At 44.9% G+C, this 21,436-nt stretch overlaps 2 protein-coding genes across 4 annotated transcripts; one reads left to right on the top strand and one right to left on the bottom strand.

Moving 5' to 3' along the window:
• The first annotated feature begins 2,903 nt into the window (after positions 1-2,903).
• LOC148887988 (beta-arrestin-1-like) lies at positions 2,904-8,588 on the top strand. Its single transcript, XM_089013129.1, has 16 exons — positions 2,904-2,996; positions 4,185-4,215; positions 4,301-4,361; positions 4,439-4,483; positions 4,567-4,763; positions 4,840-4,899; positions 4,969-5,036; positions 5,136-5,271; positions 5,362-5,446; positions 5,522-5,594; positions 6,484-6,621; positions 6,708-6,791; positions 6,890-6,913; positions 7,863-7,936; positions 7,996-8,044; positions 8,125-8,588. The coding sequence occupies exons 1-16, from the start codon at positions 2,977-2,979 to the stop codon at positions 8,228-8,230; spliced, it is 1,251 nt and encodes a 416-aa protein (XP_088869255.1). The 5' UTR covers positions 2,904-2,976; the 3' UTR covers positions 8,231-8,588.
• A 6,553-nt stretch (positions 8,589-15,141) lies between these two features.
• LOC148887987 (uncharacterized) lies at positions 15,142-20,331 on the bottom strand. Of its 3 annotated transcripts, none has more exons than XR_016117130.1 (3): positions 19,904-20,041; positions 19,220-19,351; positions 16,704-16,842 (listed from the first exon to the last, which is right to left on the bottom strand). XR_016117130.1 is itself a non-coding variant. In XM_089013235.1 (2 exons), exons 1-2 carry the CDS (start codon positions 20,028-20,030, stop codon positions 15,791-15,793), a joined length of 1,179 nt encoding a protein of 392 aa, XP_088869361.1. In that variant the 5' UTR covers positions 20,031-20,331; the 3' UTR covers positions 15,142-15,790. The 3 variants fall into 3 exon arrangements, 1 of the variants encoding a protein (XP_088869361.1); XR_016117129.1 differs by having other exon boundaries at positions 16,714-16,842; positions 19,004-19,351; XM_089013235.1 differs by lacking the exon at positions 19,220-19,351 and having other exon boundaries at positions 15,142-16,842; positions 19,904-20,331.
• Positions 20,332-21,436: the final 1,105 nt, after the last annotated feature.

Here is a 21,436-nt window from a genome sequence, read left to right as displayed (position 1 = left end):
CCACACGCCAAAAACATGCATGGCAGGCATATTGACTACTCCAAATTGTCCCTAGGTATGAGTGTGAGAGTGACTGTTGTACGTCTTTGTGTGCCCTGCGATTGGCTGGCAACCAATTCAGGGTGTCCCCCGCCTCGTGCCCGAAGACAGCTGAGATAGGCTCCAGCAACCCCCGCGACCCTACTGAGGAATAAGCGGTACGGAAAATGAGATGAGATGAGAATATATATTATTATCAGAATCAGAATCAGAATCAGAATACCTTTATTCGTCCCGCAATGGGGAAATTTGCAGTCCACAGCAGCAATTGAAGAGGGATGGGGTTGGGGTGGGAGTGAAAGGATAGAAAACAAGATATTCTAAGCATAACAAAATAAAAATGTCAACTGTATACTGTGCAAATGTAGATGTGCAAAAACCGTTCTATAAACAAGACTGTACATAGTGCAGAATCAAGAGATGCATTTAGATATATTGCAACAACCCATATTTACAAGTGTCCAGTTTTTTTTTTTTTTTTTTTTTTTCCACATGTGATCATTGGGAATTGTGAAGCCTGACAGCAGTCGGTAGGAACGAGCGGCGGTACCTCTCCTTCTTGCAGCGCGGGTGTAATAGTCTCTGGCTAAAGGAGCTACCCAGAGCTGTCAGGATGGGCAGGAGGGGGTGGGAGGGGCTGTCCGTCATAGCTTTTAGTTTAGCTAGCGTCCGTCTGTTGCCCACCTCCTCAAGAGAGTCCAGCGAGCAGCCCACGACAGAACTGGCCCGCTTGACAAAGCGCTCCAGTCTTTTTCTGTCCCGGGTGGTGATGCTGCCTGACCAGCAGACAATGCCATAGTGGATGGCTGATGCCACCACAGAGTCATAGAAAGTCTTTAGGAGTGACCCCTGAACTCCAAAAGACCTCAGTTTCCTGAGGAGGAAGAGGCGACTCTGTCCCTTTTTGATTAGGGCATCCGTGTTTGTTGTCCAGTCCAGTTTATTGTTGAGAGTAACACCCAGGTACTTGTAGGAGGTCACCCTCTCAATGTCCGAACCCTGGATCTTCAATGGTGCAGGTGACGATTGTTTCCTGCAGAAATCCACCACCAGCTCCTTGGTTTTGCCAGTGTTGATCTGGAGGTGATTCTGCTGGCACCAGTCCACAAAGTCCTTTGTCAGTCCCCTGTACTCCCTATCGTCTCCCTCTGTAATGAGGCCGACAATAGCTGAGTCGTCAGAGAACTTCTGAAGGTGGCAGGTTGGGGTGTTGTAGTTGAAGTCCGAGGTGTAGAGGGTGAAGAGGAATGGAGCCAGGACTGTTCCCTGCGGCGCTCCGGTGCTGCAGAGAAGCCTGTCCGACTCACAGTTCTTTACCCTCACGTACTGTGGCCTGTTTGTGAGGTAGTCTGTAATCCAGGATGTGAGGTGATGGTCGACTCCGGCATGCTGCAGCTTGTCCCCCAGTAGACTGGGCTGGATGGTGTTGAAGGCACTGGAGAAATCGAAGAATGTGATCCTCACCGTGCTCCCAGCATTCTCCAGGTGCAGCAACGCCGTATGGAGGAGGTAGATGATGGCATCCTCCACACCGATGCTGGGCTGGTAGGCAAACTGCAGTGGGTCCAGCGATGAGCTTGCCTCAATCAAATAAAGGAATGGCTGTTTGGCTGACGTCGAGTTTTTTTCAAAAGAACTCCACCTGATTTGTTAAGCATCAGTTCCTGACAATGTCACATCACCTTGTCTTGCGATCTACCAATAGGACAATGGAGATCGATTGTTCGATCACGATCGACGTATTGAGCACCCCTGGTAGGGAATACAGCATGGCGAAATCTACGATCAGTACGATATTAAAGAATAAGGAGGCTGTGAAATCTAGTGATGTGGCTGTGGGAGTGAGAACAAGTGTCATTGGATAGATATTTGAAGAGAAAAGAACATCCTGTAGTCGAGTCATCCATAGCAAAGAGATTTGAACGTGTGAGTACCCCTCAGACAGAAGAGTTTTTATGGAAGGGGACTCACCTTCCAAACAATGAATTTCCTTCCTCCGTCCACCTGTGCCTTCTGCTGACCACCACAAAGGTAACAAATCCTTTTCATAATTCTTTTCTTTACGAATGTACAATTAGTCTGGGTTATGTTTATGTTATTTGTGTCTTTGCCATTTTGCTTAACATTTCCTGAGATATACTTTGCTTTTTATGTGTTGGTCAGCATTTTAATGTGCAATTTCATGCATAAAGTAATGCATAAAATACTGTACTAAAAAGGTAAACATTCAGGGGGTTGGAACAGATTAAAATGATTTAAAAATGGTTTCGGTGTTCGAACAAATCGCTTTTCGAACAGGGTTCTCGAACGGATTATGGTCGAGATCCGAGGTATCACTGTAGTTTTGGGACACTTAAATAATTTTATTGGTGTTTTGCATTTGACTAAAAATATCAACGATATAAAATGCAAAATATAAAAACATTTTATAGCATCTAAAATACCCAAAATATTTTATATATAATAATAATATAATAATATGTTTTAATATTTTATATTAAAATATTATTATTATTATATTATATTATATTATATATTTTAGATATATATATAATATAATAATAATAATATTTTAATATAAAATATTAATATATATTATTATTATTATATATAAAATATTTTGGGTATTTTAGATGCTATAAAACTTTTTTCTGATGTCAGTTCGGAAAGAAAAAAATGGTGTCGATTGTCCTTTAAAGAGCCGGTGGGGGACGCCACCTGCCTGCACGCCTTCGTGCGTCCGGGAGGGGCCGAGAATACGTCACGGCAGGGCAGCGGAATCTTGGTGATCTCGCCTCTGATCACGTGACCGCGGACAACACATCCTCCCATCCGTTTCCACGGTGACGGACCCCCCCCCCCACCCGCCGCTCGCCTCCTCCTCCTCTTCTTCATCTTCCTCGGCGTGTCCACTGGCTCGTCATTGCTGGCGTCAGGATGGCAGAGAAAGGAACCAGGTAGCTTTTGCGCGTGCGCGTGCCTGCTGTCTTGTGCTGTTTTTTTCCCTCAATCGTGATGGCAAAGAATGCGTTTCGCATTTTATGACGTGCACCCTTGCGTGGGAAGCGAATGCCTGCGCGCGCGTGCGTGTGTTTCCTGTGAGAGAGTCGAACCTGGTTTCCATGACAACACAGCCAGAACCACACGGGACCATGTCGCAAAAATAAGCCGTTTTACAATCATACGTGCAAAAGTTAAAAGTAGCCGTCGGGGCGGAGGGGGGGGGGGGCGTGACGTCACCCAGCGAAGACAGGAAGTGGCTGAGCAGCGAAAACAGAAAGTGCAGACCGGGCGGTGCCGCCCAACGCCTGCCGGCGCCTTACTTTGCTCAAAGTGTTCAAAGGTCACAAAGGGACCACTGGGGTTTTCTACGGAGCCGGATCAAAGCGACCCCCCACACCCACCCGGCCCAAGGGCCCAAAAATCGATTGACGCTCCAATCAAAGCCCAAGTGGCCATTTTCAACCGATGGATTGTTTGTTGAAGCCAAAGGGTTCTAAATTTCCAAATTGGTTTAGGATTGGTGGATTGCTTTGCTATCCATTAGCTGTCTAGATGACTGGCTATCTATTAACTATTGGCGATCTGTTAGCTATTTATTTGCTATCTATTAACTATCTATCTAGCTATTAGCTGTCTAGCTGACTGGCTGTAAACTGGCTATCTATGAACTATTTACTTGCTATCTATTAGCTAGATAGCTATTAGGTGTCTTGCTGACTGACTGTAAACTATCTAGCTGGCTAGCTGTTGGCTATCTGGCTATTAGCTCTTTATTAGCTAGCTTACTAGCCATTAGCTGTCTCGCTGGCTGGCTGGGTGTAAATTGTCTAGCTGGATAGTTGTTGGCTATCAGGCTATCAACTGTTTATTTGCTATCTATTAGCTAGCTAGCTAGCTTTCTATCTATTTGATAGAAAGCTAGCTTTCTATCTATTTGAGATAGAAAGCTAGCTGGGGTTGAGTGAACGCTGGTGCGCGTGGGTGCCGCTGCTCACCCACAGAAAAACGTATCCTGTGACTGTAAAGTGACCTTGAGAGTTTTGAAAGGCGCTTAAAATCAAATTTATTATTATTATTATTATTATTATTATTTCGATGGGGGGGTCAAAATGTTGATCCCCAATGTGTGTTTTGTCTTTCAGGGTGTTCAAAAAGGCCAGTCCCAACGGGAGGGTGAGTGCCGCTCCGGTCGTTGGCGCTCGCCGCGCGTCCACGCTCAAATCCGTCCCCAACTTCCGTCCGTCCGCCCCCCTTTCAGCTCACCGTCTACCTGGGCAAGAGAGACTTTGTGGACCACGTGGACCGAGTAGAACCCGTCGGTAAGGCAAACGCAAAAACGCCCACCCCACCCCCCTCGACCTCCCTTAGTGACGCTTCGGTGCCTTTTCACCACCAGATGGCGTCGTCCTCATTGACCCCGACTACTTGAAGGAGAGAAAAGGTTTGGGGCAAAGTTTTCCAGGTTTCCCGAGGTCATTTGTGGACCCGGGTGCCCCCCCACCTGACCCCCTCCTTGTCTTGCAGTGTTTGCGACGCTAACCTGCGCCTTCCGCTACGGCCGCGAAGATCTGGACGTGCTGGGCTTGACCTTTCGCAAAGATCTGTTTGTGGCCTTGGCGCCGGTCTTCCCGCCCGGCGCCGAAGCCCAAAGCCGGCTGACGCCTTTGCAGGAGCGCCTAATCAAGAAACTGGGGGGGCACGCTTACCCCTTCACCTTCCAGGTTGCCATGGCGGCGTGGGGGGGAGGGCGGCCCATGGGGGGTCCTCGGCTAAGCTTTGGATGTGGCCCTTTTCCAGATGCCACTCAACCTGCCTTGCTCCGTCACGCTGCAGCCGGGCCCCGAGGACACCGGAAAGGTAATCGCCCCGCCCCCCTCAGCCTCCCTTCCTCCGCTAGCTCCAAATGAGCTCGCGTGTCCCCTTCAGGCCTGCGGCGTGGACTTTGAAGTCAAAGTGTTTTGCGGCGACAACGCCGAGGAAAAGATTCACAAAAGGTAAGCGGCTTCCTGGTAGCATTAGGAGGGAAAAAAGGTGGGGGGGGGGGGCAAAGGAAGGCGTTCCCCCCGCCCGACTATAACGCGGCGGCGGCGCAGGAACTCTGTGCGGCTGGTGATCCGCAAGGTCCAGTTCGCCCCCGACAAAGTCGGACCGCAGCCCGCCGCCGAAACCACCCGCCACTTCTTGATGTCGGACAAAGCGCTCCACCTGGAGGCGTCTCTGGACAAACAGGTGAGCCCGCCCCCTCCCACCCCCCACCCCCCGTGGCCTGACCCCCCACCCCAGGGGAGGAACCGACCGACATGTCTGAACCTCTTTCAGATTTACTACCACGGCGAGCCCATCGGCGTCAACGTTCGCGTCACCAACAACAGCAACAAGACGGTGAAGAAGATGAAGGTGTCGGGTACGGGGGGGAGGGGGGGCGGTCGGGTTCTCCCCTCTGGCGTCCTTCTCATTGGTGCCCCGTCGTCCTCTCCAGTGCGACAATATGCCGACATCTGCCTGTTCAACACGGCGCAGTACAAGTGTCCCGTGGCGTGCCAAGAGTCCGAGTGAGTCGCGGCAAGCGGGGGGCAAGCTGGGGGATTTAAGTCAGACCCACGCGAGCCTCACACAGTGGGGAACATTCGGAGTCCATGCGAGCCTCATGGAAAGACACAAGGGAAGAAAAAAAAGCTTAAAGTGCGCTCTAGCCCAATGCTAAGCTAAAGTGGGAAAAGGCCAGAGCCGCACTGGCTAGCAATCAGCTAACAAAGCGCTAGCTATGAGCTAACAAAAGCGTTATCAATCAGCTAACAAAAGCATTATCAATCAGCTAACAAAGCGCTAGCTATGAGCTAACAAAAGCGTTATCAATCAGCTAACAATCAGCTAGCAATGGGCTATCAAAGCACGAGCAATGAGGTAACAAAGTTAGCAATCAGCTAACAAAGAGCTAGCAATAAGCTAACGAAGAGCTAGCAATCAGCTAACAAAGAGCTATCAATCAGCTAACAAAGAGCTAGAAATGAGCTAACAAAGAGCTAGCAATGAGCTAACAAATTGTTAGCAATCAGCTAACAAAGAGCTAGCAATAAGCTAACGAAGAGCTAGCAATCAGCTAACAAAGAGCTATCAATCAGCTAACAAAGAGCTAGCAATGAGCTAACAAAGAGCTAGCAATGAGCTAACAAATTGTTAGCAATCAGCTAACAAAGAGCTAGCAATAAGCTAACGAAGAGCTAGCAATCAGCTAACAAAGAGCTAGCAATCAGCTAACAAAGAGCTAGCAGACAGCTAACAAAGAGCTAGCAATGAGCTAACAAAGAGCTAACGATGAGCTAACAATGAGCGGCGATGCGCCGCAGGCCAACGCTAGCGGAAGCAGCGTTTGGCTAGCAGAAGCAGACACCACGGCACGTCTTGCTAATGGTGTCTCGTGTCTCCCGGCGGCGGGCCTAGCGAGGCGGTGGCGTCGGGTTGGACGTCTTGCAAGGTTTTCACGCTGACGCCGTTTCTGTGCAACAATCGGGACAAGCGAGGCCTGGCGCTGGACGGGAAGCTCAAGCACCAAGACACCAACCTGGCCTCCAGCACGCAGTGAGTCCTTCGCCGGTGAGAGCGGGGGGGCATTTTGTTTTTGGCTCCGCCCCCTAAAATGGAGACGGCCGTCCGGATGTGTTCAGGTTGCGCTCGGGGGCTGACAAGGAGTTGTTGGGCATCATGGTGTCGTACAAAGTCAAAGTGAAGCTGCTGGTTTCTCGAGGCGGGTCAGTCTGCTTGCTTTCTTTTCATTTTGCTCAACCCCCCTTGACCCCTTCGCCTCCCCCTGCCATTGAGCATCTTGTCTGCTTTTTGTATTCCGCAGGCTCCTGGGAGACTTGGCCCCCAGGTGAGCCCCTCTCTTCCCCTAGAAACCCCCCCTCCCGTTAGACATTTGCCTGGGGAGAGGGGGGGGGGGGGTTTCTCTTGGCTTCAACTGCTTTCAAAGTAAAATCTTTTGCCACGGTCGGTGGAAAGCTTCCTGCCATTTTGACTGGACGCTGATGACATCATCAGACTGCCATGTTATAATAATAATAGACAAACTGATCCTGTGACTGTAAAGTGACCTTGAGAGTTTTGTAAGGCGCTTAGAAATGAAATGTATTATTATTAAATAGATCGAAAGCTAGCTAGCTAGCCAATAAATAATAATAAATAGATAGCTATATAGCGAATACATAGCCAGCTAGATATCATTTAATCTGAATATTTCTTTATTTATCAAGCTAGCTAGCTAGCAATGTAACCAAACGGCGCGTCACAACATCAGTGACACTCTGATGAAGACAGAAGTATACGCCGAAACATATCAGCTAAGTGGCTAGCTATCTATTAGCTATCTACTGGCAAGCTAGCTAGCATTCTATCTATTTGAGTTACTTCCGGGTTGAGTGAACGCTGGCGTGTGTGGCTCCCCACAAAAAAAATGTATCCCGGGACTGTAAAGTGACCTTGAGAGTTTTGAAAGGCACTTACAAATGAAATGTATTGTAATGCCCCTCGGCGTGATAAAGGTTGCTCACAGTCGTTGGCACAGCTGGTCAGGCTTTTATTAAGCAAACGTTGCAGTTAGCACAATCATAACGGAGTTGTTGTTACGCCACAACTCACGCACAGTCATGCTCTCTGGCGGACAACTCGTTGTCGGGTCCTCCCTTCTCTCCGTGACGTCATGCTCCCCCGACTAGCCCAGCCCCCAAACATGCAACTCACAAGCACGGACGTTACAGTATTATTATTATTATTATTATAAAATGTTTGCGATTGGGGGGCTCAGCTGTTGTTTTGCTCCCCAGCGACGTGTCCCTGGAGCTGCCCTTCACCCTGATGCACCCCAAGCCTCAGCAGGAGTCGGCGCAGGGGGGCCAAGGTAGGGAAGCCCCGCACCCCCACGCCTGGGGGGGGTGGCTCATTTGTCTTGTCTTGCAGCTGCCGAGGAAGCGCCCAGCTACCCCGACCTGATCCACTTTGACGCCACGTAAGTTGATGGGGGGCGCTTGCCATGGGCGGAGTTGCGCCTTCACGCCGTCGCTCACGTCTGCGTTTTGGGCTCCGCAGCGGCGACAATGACGACGACATCGTCTTTGAAGACTTTGCCCGTCGGCGGCTGATCGGCTCAAAGGACGACGAGGACCAAGAGGCGCCGGAGGTGCACGAGCGATAGGGGAGGGGCTGCCAGCGAGGGCGGCGCCCTCGGTCCCGGAAGCGCTCGGCGCTGCGCTTGCGTGCGCTTTTGTCTTCCGCGAAGCGTCTGTCGGCAAAGTGGCCCCACGCGTCCAATCGGACTCGCCATCTGCACACGGGATGTGGGGGTAGGGGGTGAAGTCCTCAAGCGACCGCTCCTTTCTACGTGGAGACGCCTTTGCGAGCGACCAGTCGTTTCCGTGTCCACGTGAATCCAAATAAAGTTTTGACATGAAAAGGAAGTGACGTCTTTACCATTTCAATTTGCAGGCCTGCAAAATCTGGTCCCATCACCACTTTCACGGCTTCACATGCACGCACACCCAAGTGGCCCCACATATCAAAAGAGGCTCAAGCGACTTGTTTTCTTTTTTGTTTGTTGCTTTTTTATGCGATTTTTCAGAGTATGAAGCCCCCCCCCCCCGGCTGACAAAGATGTCTCCCATCCCATTTTGGGGATGAAGACGCAGACGAGACAGGAAAAGTCTTTGCTCATGTGCCCTCTGCTGAGCGGTTGCGCCTTTTCAGCATCACCAATATGCCAGCACTGTTTTTGATCGACAGGAATGTCGCTGCCATTTGACTGTCATGGCTGCACAGCTCGGCGGCCATTTTGCTTTTTTTGCGACTGTCATGGGTGGCATTTTCACAGCCCCGTTTTGTTCAGCCGAAAGGTCGGAAAGGTCGCGGCTTGGAATTGAAGCGGATTTACAGTCCGTGGGATAGGAGATGTGAGACAATTTCTTTTGGTCAATGGATGATACAGCTTGGTGTTTGCTTTCAACATTTAGCTTGTAGTAAACATGCACATTTTTTTGGCATGACGTCCCTCATCCACTGGTGAAAAGGATGCTTTGATCCTCTAGAACTGCTTCATACAACAAAGACAGTGAAAGTAATAATAATAATACATTTAATTTCTAAGCGCCTTTCAAAACTCTCAAGGTCACTTTACAGTCAGATGATACCTTTTTTTCTGTGGGTAAGCAGCGGGAGCCACATTCACTCAACCTGGAATAACTCAAATCGATAGAAAGTGCTGAAGATTGAATGCTTGTCTCTTTTGTGTCACATTATTAATTATTTGTTGTTGTTTTGACTTCAAGATGGCTGCCGCGAGAGTGGCCGCCTTGACAGCAGCTCCTGACATGTTTCGGCATATACTTCCGCCTTCGTCAGAAGTATTCGCTGAAACATGTCAGGTAATTGAACACCTACACTGTCTGTAAGAAAAGAATCTGTTTTAAATTAGATATCAAGTAGACAGGATGAATTTAATACAACTCTAACTTCCTGTCCAACAATGTAAATCGGTCCGACACGAAACACTAACCGAAGCAGGTGTTCCTTGTTTAATAAACATTTTAGATGTATACCATTTGTAAACCAATTTAATTATGTGATTTTCTTCACCTGTAACCACAATACTAAATAAGGTACTTTTTAACCTACTTTACCTGTAACCAAAATACGAAATAAGGTACCTTTTAACCAGTCACACAAGCCAACGAGCGGGTGCGGTTGAGCACCTTGTGTTGCACCCAAAAGCCACCAGAAGAGGGCGTCAAAGCACCATAGAAGGAATTTATCAGCCTGTGGAAGTCTGGGGACCTTGTGTTGCACCCAAAAGCCACCAGAAGAGGGCGTCAAAGCACCATAGAAGGAATTTATCAGCCTGTGGAAGCGGAAGTGGCCACTGGAGGTCGCCATTTTGTGCCTCTTTTGTTTGGGTTAGAGATTCTCCCCCAATCGATGAGAAGGTTTCTTCAGCCGTCATCTGTACAAATGTGAAGGTTTCGGACGTTTCGCCTCCTATCCAAGAGGCTTCGTCAGCGAACTAAAGCCTGACTGGTCGTATCGGCTCTATTTATATATCCCTAATGTCCAGACATGGTGGCGCCGGACACAGCTATGATTGCTCCCTACTCTCAGGTTGGGGGGGCAGAGGACCCCTCCCTGTGGCCCCACTGATTGTTCCTACATTCCTGACTAACGACTGGCCTATTTGCCCCACTCCCACCGGTATCACCTCATCAGCATTACGAAAGTTGCCTAACCTGTTTTGCCTAAGCAGGCTATTGTATGAACGATCCAAATTGAACCTCACCCCACCAAAACGGTTTAATGAAGGATTTAGTTGTTTTATGAAAATCGCTTCTTTTACTCCCCTTTCAAACCATCTATGTTCTTTCGCTAAGATTTTAACCTCATTGTCGTCAAATGAGTGGTTGCTAGCTTTTAGGTGCAAATGTACTGCCGATTGAGGCCCACTAGTATTATCCCTGCGATGTTGATAAAGTCTTTTTTTGTTGAGTCTCCCCAATGTACTGCTCTTTACAATTTTCATTCTTACAATGTATGGAATAAACTACATTACTTTGTTTTTCATTTGGTAGCCTATCTTTTGGATGCACTAATTTTTGCCTTAAACACACATTGGATTATGAAGACAAAATAAATAGGTTAATCAGTGATTCTAACACGTATGAGCAACTAAAAAGGGACCCTTCCAATAGATACAAGAAAGAAATGATTGACTGTCTCCAAAAGTTAGAGAAAGGAAAACATATAGATAAACAGATGTATTTTAGATTATACCCGGGACTAATAAAGGCATATCCAATATCCAATATATATATAGGTCACTGTCGCGTAGCTATGAAAACTGCTGGCATGGGTATAATAAAACCAGTATTAACTTTTTTTCACGTCGAGAAAACAGTAACGCGCCTGAGGCAATCATAATTCACTGTACAAAAAAGCATTGCAAAAAATTCTGCGAAGCAGCCAAGCCGCGGTAGGTGAAGCATGATATAGATCACTGTAATAACAACCTATGTGATACGACAGATAGGGGTGCTCGGCGGGGCTTGGGTGACATCAGTGCTGGAAACCAATCAAGCTACATCCACGCAAAAAACCTCTGAGTCATTGGCCTTTTTTTAAATTCTGAAGATTTTTTTTCCCTAAAAAAATATCCACGATGCACTGAAACCGCTATAAGTGAATCGCGAAGTAGCGAGTGATCACTGTAAACGGAAACAAGCCCTCAAAGCAATTCAGGTAGAGCTGTAACATTACACATACTGTATGTTCTGGTATTGAACCATCGATTGCAATACATGGCAATATCAGTCAAAGACCTGGGGCACAAAACACTGAGGTAACCTATTCTTAGTTACCTTAGTGGAATGTTAATGTAATAGAGCTAATGCAAATGCTTTATGGAACAGCCCCCTGTCGTATACACAGAAAAAAAATATAATTAAAAGATGAACAGTTGAATTTATTGCATATGGTATATCCATGATGACCATTTCTTTAATATCACACTTTGTACATTTCCTCACTGGAAAGCCAAAATACATGCACATTTCTTTCCTCAAATGCAGTCATTCATTTAGCTTTTTCATGATCTTCAAACATTTCATTCCATTTCATCCATTGCAGCAGGTGTATGAGTGGGTTCTGCTTAATTGCTAAATCTCTTGTTCTGATTGTTTCAGCTCTAATTTCAGGAGGAAGAAGGTGTGCCTTGTGGATAAATCTGTGCTGGTCATGTACCACAGCAATGGTGACTGTGAGTGCATATTTAGCCACGTCAACAAAACAGAGTTTAGGTCAAGCCTGTCAATAAAAGTTCTTGGAAGCCACATGACCAGAAAAATGAGGACTGCTTCTGGCAACAAGGGCCACAATTTGACCTTACTCAAAGGTGCAACTGAAGAAAGCAAAAAAAAAAAATTGCAATAGAAAATAACAATGCTTGAGGTGTGAAACTGTTAACTAGAGTTGTGAAATGTTTATGATTCATTGACAGTATTGAATGTTGATGTGCATATTTGAAGTGAGGAACAAACAATGTCTTACAATTCATGGCACTTTTCAAACAAGATAATTAAATGTTTGGTCGATTGTAAAATATTTCTGTTTTGTTGTCTTAAAATATATATTTTCATGATTGACAAGCAGAAATGTTGGTATTTTTTTCACAAGTCTATCTTTGACATTGACCTTGGCCCCCCATACATATCTGACCTTCGAATTTCTATTCCCTCTTGTTCCCTCAGATCCTGTTCCTGCCTCTACCTCTGTGTGCCCCCTGGCCCTCTCAGCACGATGGGGGACAGAGCTTTCAGCTGCTCTGCCCTCAAACTCTGGAACTCACTTCCTCCCAATATTCGTATCATCTTACGACTTTCAAATCCCATCTCAAAACCCACCTATTCAAAATTGCATTTTCTGTGTAGCTCTATCTCTTGTTTCTATTTATAATTGTATTTTATTTATTGTATTATATTTATAATTGTATTTTATCTATTATTGCATCTATGCTCGTCTGTGACCGTAAAGTGTCCTTGAGAGTTTTGAAAGGCGCTTGAAATAAAATATATATTATTATTATTACAGTAGTCTCGTTATATCAATATTCTTGGGAGTCAGAAAAAAATATCGATATAACCGTACTATCGATATATCCGATCCTGCATGAAGCGGGGGCAATAAATGAGGGATTTTGATAAGGCATGTACTTTTCACATTGGGTTCATGGATTGCGTATCTAGCATGCTTTTGTACTGTAGTAAAGTGAAAAACAAACTTATGCGTTAAATAAAAACGTCATTATTTTTATAATGCACTCTTGCAATCGTGACTCTGAGTATCACTCGACATTGTACATGAGAGAAACCATGAACGCCAGCTGTTTGTATGTACATATGAAAAACAGTGACTATTGCAAGCGATAATGATATCTGAATACAGCACAATTAAATACATGTATGGAAAACGAAAACTGCAATGTTTATATTACTTACGTTGAAGTATTCTGCGGCACGTCGAACTATTTCGCGATGGAGTTGCTTGTTGGATTATCCCCCACAGCCACGATTGCCTTGTACGTTGTTCGGATATCACAATTCGTTTCCCCATGTTTGAAATAGGTGTCAAACAACTGTATACTGTATAAGAAGACTACAGTATTGTGACGTTCTAATCCTCTTTGATCCATCCAGGTCCGAAGTCCAACGCTTTGTATGCAGTCTTTATTTTATCCTTACTCGTCATCCATCCAGGTCCGAAGTCCAACGCTTTGTATGCAGTCTTTATTTTATCCTTACTCGTCAACCACGTTGATAAAGTATTTTGCGGCACGTCGAATTCTTTTGCAATGGAGGATTTGCTCCGTGTTGGATTCTCCTCAACAGCCACAATTGCCTTATTTCGTTCCGAGGTCACAATTCTTTCGTTTCGCCATGGTTGAAAATGGTAGAAGATGGCGTCTGCTACACTGCGCAAGACACGGAAGCTGGTCACGTGACCAACGGTGCGACTGATACAGATTTCGATAATGGTGGTCCTGTATAGAAGCCCCAAAGCAAATATCGATTCACCTTAAACTGCTTTTGTATCGATATAAACAGCAAAATGGCCAGCGGGAGATGAAAAAGAACAGCATAGTAACCGGATTATTGTCATAATCATGTATCGTACGAAATGGAACTAATTATACATAAAAAACTAGAAATTTGGCGGGAAATGAAAATTGTATCGTAATAAGCAGTATTATCAATATAACCGATACCGATATAACGAGACTTGACTGTATTATTATTATTGATCAAAATTTGTATGGTGTTTTTGCCTCATTTTAAGTAGTTGTAATGTCCACAATGGTTCTGGTTCTGGTTTGCAAGTGCCGCCACGATGAAGCTCGAGTGGCCCATATTGATGTCCACAGAGCCGTGGGACGAGTTCCGGCCAATGGTGAGGGTCCTCTGGCGCATGACAAACTCAAAGTCCCTACCCTCGTGTCTGGCCAAGGCCTGGGGGAGAGGGGACGCGAGGAAGGCGAGCAACGGCTGGTGGTGGAAGGCGTGCGGGTGACTGCCACCCACAGAGGGCTGCACGGCGCCGACTGCAAGGCGAGCAGGGCTCGAGCTCTGGTGTCATCCCGGTAGTCTGCAATGTTGTTTTGCGGGGGGTCAAACACACTGCCGATGGTAAATGCCCTTCACTTCAGTGGTCACCGATTAGAGTCCCAGACTGTGATACTGAGCTTGCAGAAACTGGAACTCCTCCTTGATCCGGTCACAGTGAACTTCAATGGCTGCCCGGGCTGATACCGTGCCGGCGGGTACATCTTGCTCAAGACTCAAATCATTTAAAAAGGCATTGAGAAGTTCCTCCTCGGCGAAGACGAAAAAAAAAAAAAAAACAAAAGAAGAAAGTGTGGCTCGGTGTCATGCGTAAAATGTCGGTCAGTCCATCAGGTGATGGTGGTGGACCCCAAAAAAGCAGGCAGGAGGGAGGAACAGGATGTATTTGACAAATTGTATTCAATAAAATAAGCAGGAACAAAATCTCAAACAAAGTCATCAGAACAAAAAGGTCAAAAGTAGCAAACAAAAAACATGACAAGATGAAACAAACCTGACAGGGTGAACCAAACAATGAGCTATACAGTATATAGTCATTTTTTTCACCCATATATACATGGTCGTTTTTTTTCGGCTAAAATCGTCTTACTATACATGGTTGCTTTTTTCAGTAATTTTTTTTTCAAGATCGCACCCAATCAAAGAAGATTAAACACATTTCACAACACGTGGGGTGCTGTACAGTCAACAATGATACAGGGAAAAGTACTACATTTAATAACCATAACTAAAAGCCGGGGAAAAAAAAAAAACATTTCAATGTTCCCAAGGGGAAAAAAAGAATGTATGTAAATTACAATCAGACTGACAGGGTCAGGATTAGTTTTTGCCCAGTGTCGGTTCTTGAGTGTCTTTTTAGGAGTCCCTTCACAGAAAATCTTTGGCCACGAGCAGAGAAGAGGGTTTCTCACCAGTGTGGATTCTTGTGTGGTCATTACAGTAAATGGCTCTTCTGAGAGAATTCTTTGCCACAAACTGGCCAGGCAAAAGGTTTCTCAGCGGTGCGGATTATTGTGTGGCTAATTAAATTTCCCTCCTTCGAGAATCCTTTGCAACAAACTTGGCAGGCAAAAGCTTTCTCACCGGTGTGGATTCTCACGTGCACTTTTAAGTAATGCGTCTGTGTAAGCTCTCAGTCGTACAGGAGTGGTCCATCGATGAGAAGGTTTCTTCAGCCGTCATCTGTACAATTTTGAAGGTTTCGGACGTTTCGCCTCCTATCCAAGAGGCTTCGTCAGCGAACTAAAGTCTGACTGGTCGTGTCGGCCCTATTTATATATCCCTAATGTCCAGTCATGGTGGCGCCGGACATAGCTATGATAGGTCCCTACTCTCAGGTTGAGGGGGGCAGAGGACCCCTCCCTGTGGCCCCACTGATTGTTCCTACATTCCTGACTAACGACTGGCCTATTTGCCCCACTCCCACCGGTATCACCTCATCAGCATTACGACCCTCATCAGCATTACGAAAGTTGCCTAACCTGTTTTGCCTAAGCAGGCTATTGTATGAATGATCCAAATTGAACCTCACCCCACCAGACCGGTTTAATGAAGGATTTTGTTGTTTTATAATGCTTCCTTAAGAATCTTTGACCACATTCTTAACAGGCAAAATGTTTCTCAGCAGTGTGGATTTTTGTGTGGCTATTTAAATGGCCCTTTTGAGAGAATTCTTTGCCACAAACTGAACAGGAAAAAGGTTTCTCACCAGTGTGGATTCTTGTGTGGCGATTTAAATGGCCCTTCTGAGAGAAATCTTTGCCACAAACTGAACAGGAAAAAGGTTTCTCACCAGTGTGGGTTCTTGTGTGGCTATTTAAAAAGCCCTTCTGAGAGAATCCTTTGCCACAATCTGGACAGGAAAAGGGTTTCTCACCAGTGTGAATTCTTGTGTGGATAATCAATTGCCCCTTCCGAGAGAATCCTTTACCACAAACTGGGCAGAGAAAAGGTTTCTCACCAGTGTGGGTTCTTGTGTGGCGAATTAAAATGCTCTTCTGAGAGAATCCTTTGCCACAATCTGAACAGGTAAAAGTTTTCTCACCAGTGTGGGTTCTTGTGTGGCTATTTAAAGAGCCCTTCTGAAAGAATCCTTTGCCACAAATGGAACAGGAAAAAGGGTACTCATCGGTGTGGGTTCTTGTGTGGCGAATTAAAATGCCCTTGTGAGAGAATCTTTTGCCACAAACCAAACAGGAAAAATGTTTCTCACCAGTGTGGGTTCTTTTGTGGCTATTTAAAGAGCCCTTCTTAGAGAATATTTGCCCACACACTAAGCAGGGAAAAGGTTTCTCACCAGTGTGGGTTCTTGTGTGGCTAATTAAATTGCCCTTCCGAGAGAATCCTTTGCCACAAACTGAGCAGGCAAAATGTTTCTCACCAGTGTGGGTTTTCGCATGCTTTTTCAAATGACTTTGATCAGTAAACGTTTTGCCACACACAGAAGATTTGCAGGGTTTGTCGTCAGTGTGACATGTCAGATCACCGTCAGACTCTTCATCTTGATCATCACCGTTTGATGATCTGTTGACATCATTTTTGGTGCAAAGGTGCTCTGGCTCCTCTCTTTTAATGTTGCGGGCTCCCTCTTCTTCCTCTTGAAAGTGAGAGGGCTCTGCATTCAGCCGCGCAGGATAAGCTTCTTCTCTGATATCTGCATGACACAAAAAGACAGACCCACATGCAATTATGGTCAGTTACTCAGAGATAAATTAGTTGAGATTACCACTCAAAATGTGACATGAACAGCATCACATTCGTGGTGAAATTCAAAAGACTGATCATGAAGGAGGCACTGAGACATGTGCTGCTTTTTCCAGACATGCCGCTTTTTTCAGGTAACACAATCTCTATCTTTGTCTGCGCGCACACTTCCTCCCCAGCCACACACAGTCACATACGCAGCTTTTAGCATCCGCGTGCGTGTTTTCTCAGCCGAAGGGCTTCACACCCATCTGCGTCTAGTGTGCAAGTACTACTTGAATATTGCCAAAAAACGAAGCATGTAAAGCTGTTTTCGTCCTAGTACGCCTGGATGTGCTGGTCCAAACAAGCCTACGGTGAGCATGCAAAAGTTATTTTTTTGCGTGTCTGAAGGCTCATACATCTTTTGGTTGAATATCTTTGTGCATATGGTGCAGTCAAAGGGATTCTGAAAGGCACTTGGAAATTAAATGTATTATTATTATTATTCTCGACTGTGTATGTTCACTTGCGCTTCATCAGGTTGATCTTGCGGGAAAATCTCTGCCTATGTTTATCTCTGTCTATGCTACTCCTCCACACACGAGAGAGAGACAGAGAGAGAGAGAGAGAGAGAGAGAGAGAGAGAGAGAGAGAGAGAGAGAGAGCGAGAGAGAGAGAGAGAGAGAGAGAGAGAGAGAGAGAGAGAGAGAGAGAGAGAGAGAGAGAGAGAGAGAGAGAGAGAGAGAGAGAGAGAGAGAGAGAGACTGACTGCCTCACAGCAGCGTATGCTCCGTTTGGTCTACAGTCAGGCATCGCTAGTCGAACAAGCAAATACGAGTTGCTCATATAATTACAAGAGCTGCCTGATGTCAGATCCGGTTTAGTCAGAAAGAAAAGACCTGATGTTGCACAAGTTTAAAAACTTTTGATTATATAAATGTGATGAGAGCTTTGTGCCTTTGCACTTGTGATTTCCTACAGGTATTGTGTGTTACTTATTTGAGCGCATGTGCACAAAAAAAAACAACACACAAAGCCACACGAGAAAATTTAGGAATGAGCAGATTTCAAGGGAGAATTGGATTAAAAATTTGTCAGACAGAGACCTCTAAAAGACAGAAAAGGGTGTACTAACCAAAGGTTTAAATTTCTCAGTGACTCCTAAAACGATACCTACAATAGACTACATCACAGCTATTGAATCGGCCATTAGAAACAACAAACCTTCGTATGCAGAGGATCTACACATAAACATATCAGCCCTTCTCTGTCAAACCACCTCTGTCCAACATAACATTAGAAGAGCGAAAGGCGTTAACTACTCTCCAAAAAGATAAAAATATTACTATTTTGCCAGCAGACAAGGGTAGGTGTACAGTGCTTGTCAACACATTGGATTATGAAGACAAATACATAGGTGAATCAGTGATTCTAACACTTATGAGCAATTAAAAAGACCTTTCCAATAGGTACAAGAAAGAAATTATAGACTGTCTCCAAAAGTTCGAGAAAGGAAAACTAATAGACAAACAGATGTACTTTAGATTATTCCCGGGAGAGGCTACACAATGTATCTATGGACTGGCAAAAATACATTAAGAAGGGTTCCCCCTCAGACCCATTGTTTGTAGCATTTACTCCTCAACATACAATGTAGGCAAAATATTTTAAAACTATCTTAGGTCCGTTGGTTGGTAACACAAAACATCACATAGAGAACACCGCAGGGTTCGTAGAGAGTATCAAAGACCTCAAATTGGAGCCTGAGGAAACATTGGCATCTTATCTTAGTCTCAGTGGTGAGGACGAGACTGATGGTGGACTCTTCTCTGCATGACAGAACCAAACTTAAATCGGACCACATCTGCCAATTATTGGAAATTTGCCTTAATACAACATGTTTTCAATTTAGGGAAAAATTTCCAAACAAATTCATGGTTGTGCTATGGGCAAGACTTTATCAACATCGCAGGGATAATACTAGTGGTCCTCAATCTGCACTAAATATGCACCTAAAATCTAGCAACCACTCATTTGGCGACAATGAGGTTAAAATCTTAGCGAAAGAAAATAATGGTTTGAAAGGGGAGTAAAAGAAACTATTTTCATGAAACAGCAAAACACTTAACTAAATCCCCATCGTGGAGTGAGGTTCAATTTGGATCGTTCCGACAATAGACTTTTTAGGCAACATAGGCTTAGTTATGCTGATGAGGTGATACCGGACCAATGGGGAATCAGGCCAGTCGTAGACACCATTATCAGGCAGGTCAATAGAAGTAATCAGTCAGGAAAATAGGAGTAATCAGTGTAGCCTCAGGCAATGGTCCTCTGCTCCCCCCAACCTGAGAGCGGGGACCTGTCAAAGCAGAGTCTGGCACCGCCACGTCTGGACAGTAGGCACAATAGCCATTTCCATTCTCTTAGCAAAGTCAAGCACCATCTGTCCTTCAGCGTTCTTCATCTGGAGTCCAAACCTGATGAAAGATGAAGAAACCAAAGGCTGATGTGAGGACAAAATGGTGGAAGTTGAAAAAGGAAGGTGTTGCATGACATTTAGGAAGGGAGATTATATATATATATATATATATATATATATATATATATATATATATATATATAGTCCCGGTTATATCGATATTTTTTTCGGACTCCGAGAATATCGATATAACGAGACTTTACTATATATATATATATATATATATATATATATATATATATATATATATATATATATATATATATATATACACACGGCCAAAACTACCAGCAAATTTTAGTTCGCTGAAGAAGCCTCTTGAATAAGAAGCGAAATGTCCGACACCTTCAAAGAAGTACAGATGATGGCTGAAGAAACAGTCTATCGATGGACCACTCGACTGAGAGATTACAGACGCCTTGTGCCTTTGCACTTGTGATTTCCTACAGCCATTGTATGTTACTTACTTGAGCGTGTGTGCACTGTGTAAAAAACACGAAGCCTGTTCAAAAAGATTTGAAAACAAGCGAGACGAACAGTAAGGGCCAACCTAATCTGTTAAGAACAGTTCTTGGCTGCATCCTCCAAATGGCGTCCAGCAGTTGACGTTGTCCCTTGTTGTCCTGTTTTTCTTCACAAAGGTCCTTCTCGTCTTCTGGTGTCCTTCTTGCGTACATTGTTCACACGACAGTTACAAAATGTTTCGCTTATGATCTACGCGGAGCGATGCGTAGAGCACTTGGCCCACTTTATTAGCGGCTAGCAAACTCGGCGAAGCTAAACGAGGCTTAGAAAGTCCAACGTACAACGAAACGACTTTAATCGGACACAAGCTTCAACGAAATATGTTTTAACCGAGCAAGACAGTGGTGGGCGCTCCGAGTGGACATTTTGAACACGTAGCCGACAAATTCAGGAGAATTTGGTTAGCGGATGTCAACGGCGTTCTGGCCGCTGTCAAAACATGCGCCAAGTCAGCTATTGTGAATACTATGTATACCGGAAATCTGTCCACAGTGAACGCCGTTCACCACCTTCGAAATAAAAGTATGCTAAACCGTACGCAGTTTGTATATAGTATGTTTAAAAATAATTCAGGGAACGATGACGGTCTCAGAATAGCACAAAGGAGAAGAGACAGAAAAAAGTCAACATAAACGCTCAATCAAAAATGACAATTTTACATTGTAGCCGTTGAGGAATCAGAAAACATTTATTCATCCCACAATTGGGAAATTTGCAGTCAACAGCAGCAATTTGAAAGGGGATGGGGTAGGGGTGAAAGGATAGAAAACAAGATACACTAAAGTCTCGTTATATCGATATTATCGGGAGTTAGAAAAAATGTCGATATAACCGTACTGTCGATATATCCGTCCTGCGCCGAACTGCATTAACAAAAGCCACCAAAAGAGGACATCCAAGCGCCATATAAGAAACGGAGCTGGCCATGAGCTTGCCATTTTGTGCCTTTTTTTGGGGGTGAGAGATGTTCCCCCAATGTTGCCTCAAAATGGCACATATAATTCTTTAATCGATTGCAAACATGTATGCTTTCCTCTTCAGAACCACAGTGTATTTGAATCATATTCATAACTGGATGTGTGACAAGAAAGCATATTCTCCGAATCTGAAGCCATTGTTTGGATTCACAAGCAATGCAAGACGTCTTGGCGTGAAGTCATTTTTATTGGTGTTTTGCATTTGAATAAAAAGTGACATTGGTTGTCCTTTAATACACAGTATGGAATGTACGGTAATTTTCAAAATCATCACGCTTTAGCAGACAAAACAAGAAACATTGTTGCAAGAAACGATTGCATTCATATACAGTACAGTGGGCATGTACATAACACAACAGGGAAACTGCAACGCTTACATCTTACGGTATTATGTATGCAATTTAAAAATGTCCTCAATCTTCTTCTGCTTCCCATTTTTACCTTTTAACACAAACACTTCAATCTCGTCTGCTACACACGAGCTAGCGTCTGAAAATGAAAATGGCTCTGCTACACGGGAGCTGCTCACGTAACAAACTCACGTGACCAAGTCAACCAATGGCGCGACCGATGGCGTGTAT

This window comes from Hippocampus bargibanti, linkage group LG14 (genome assembly GCF_051943395.1).
Source record: "Hippocampus bargibanti isolate YZ-2025 linkage group LG14, ASM5194339v1, whole genome shotgun sequence".
In the NCBI taxonomy this organism is placed as follows: domain Eukaryota; kingdom Metazoa; phylum Chordata; class Actinopteri; order Syngnathiformes; family Syngnathidae; genus Hippocampus; species Hippocampus bargibanti.
The sequence above is the reverse complement of the archived record's forward strand: the minus strand, read 5'-3'. Positions and strand labels throughout refer to the sequence as shown.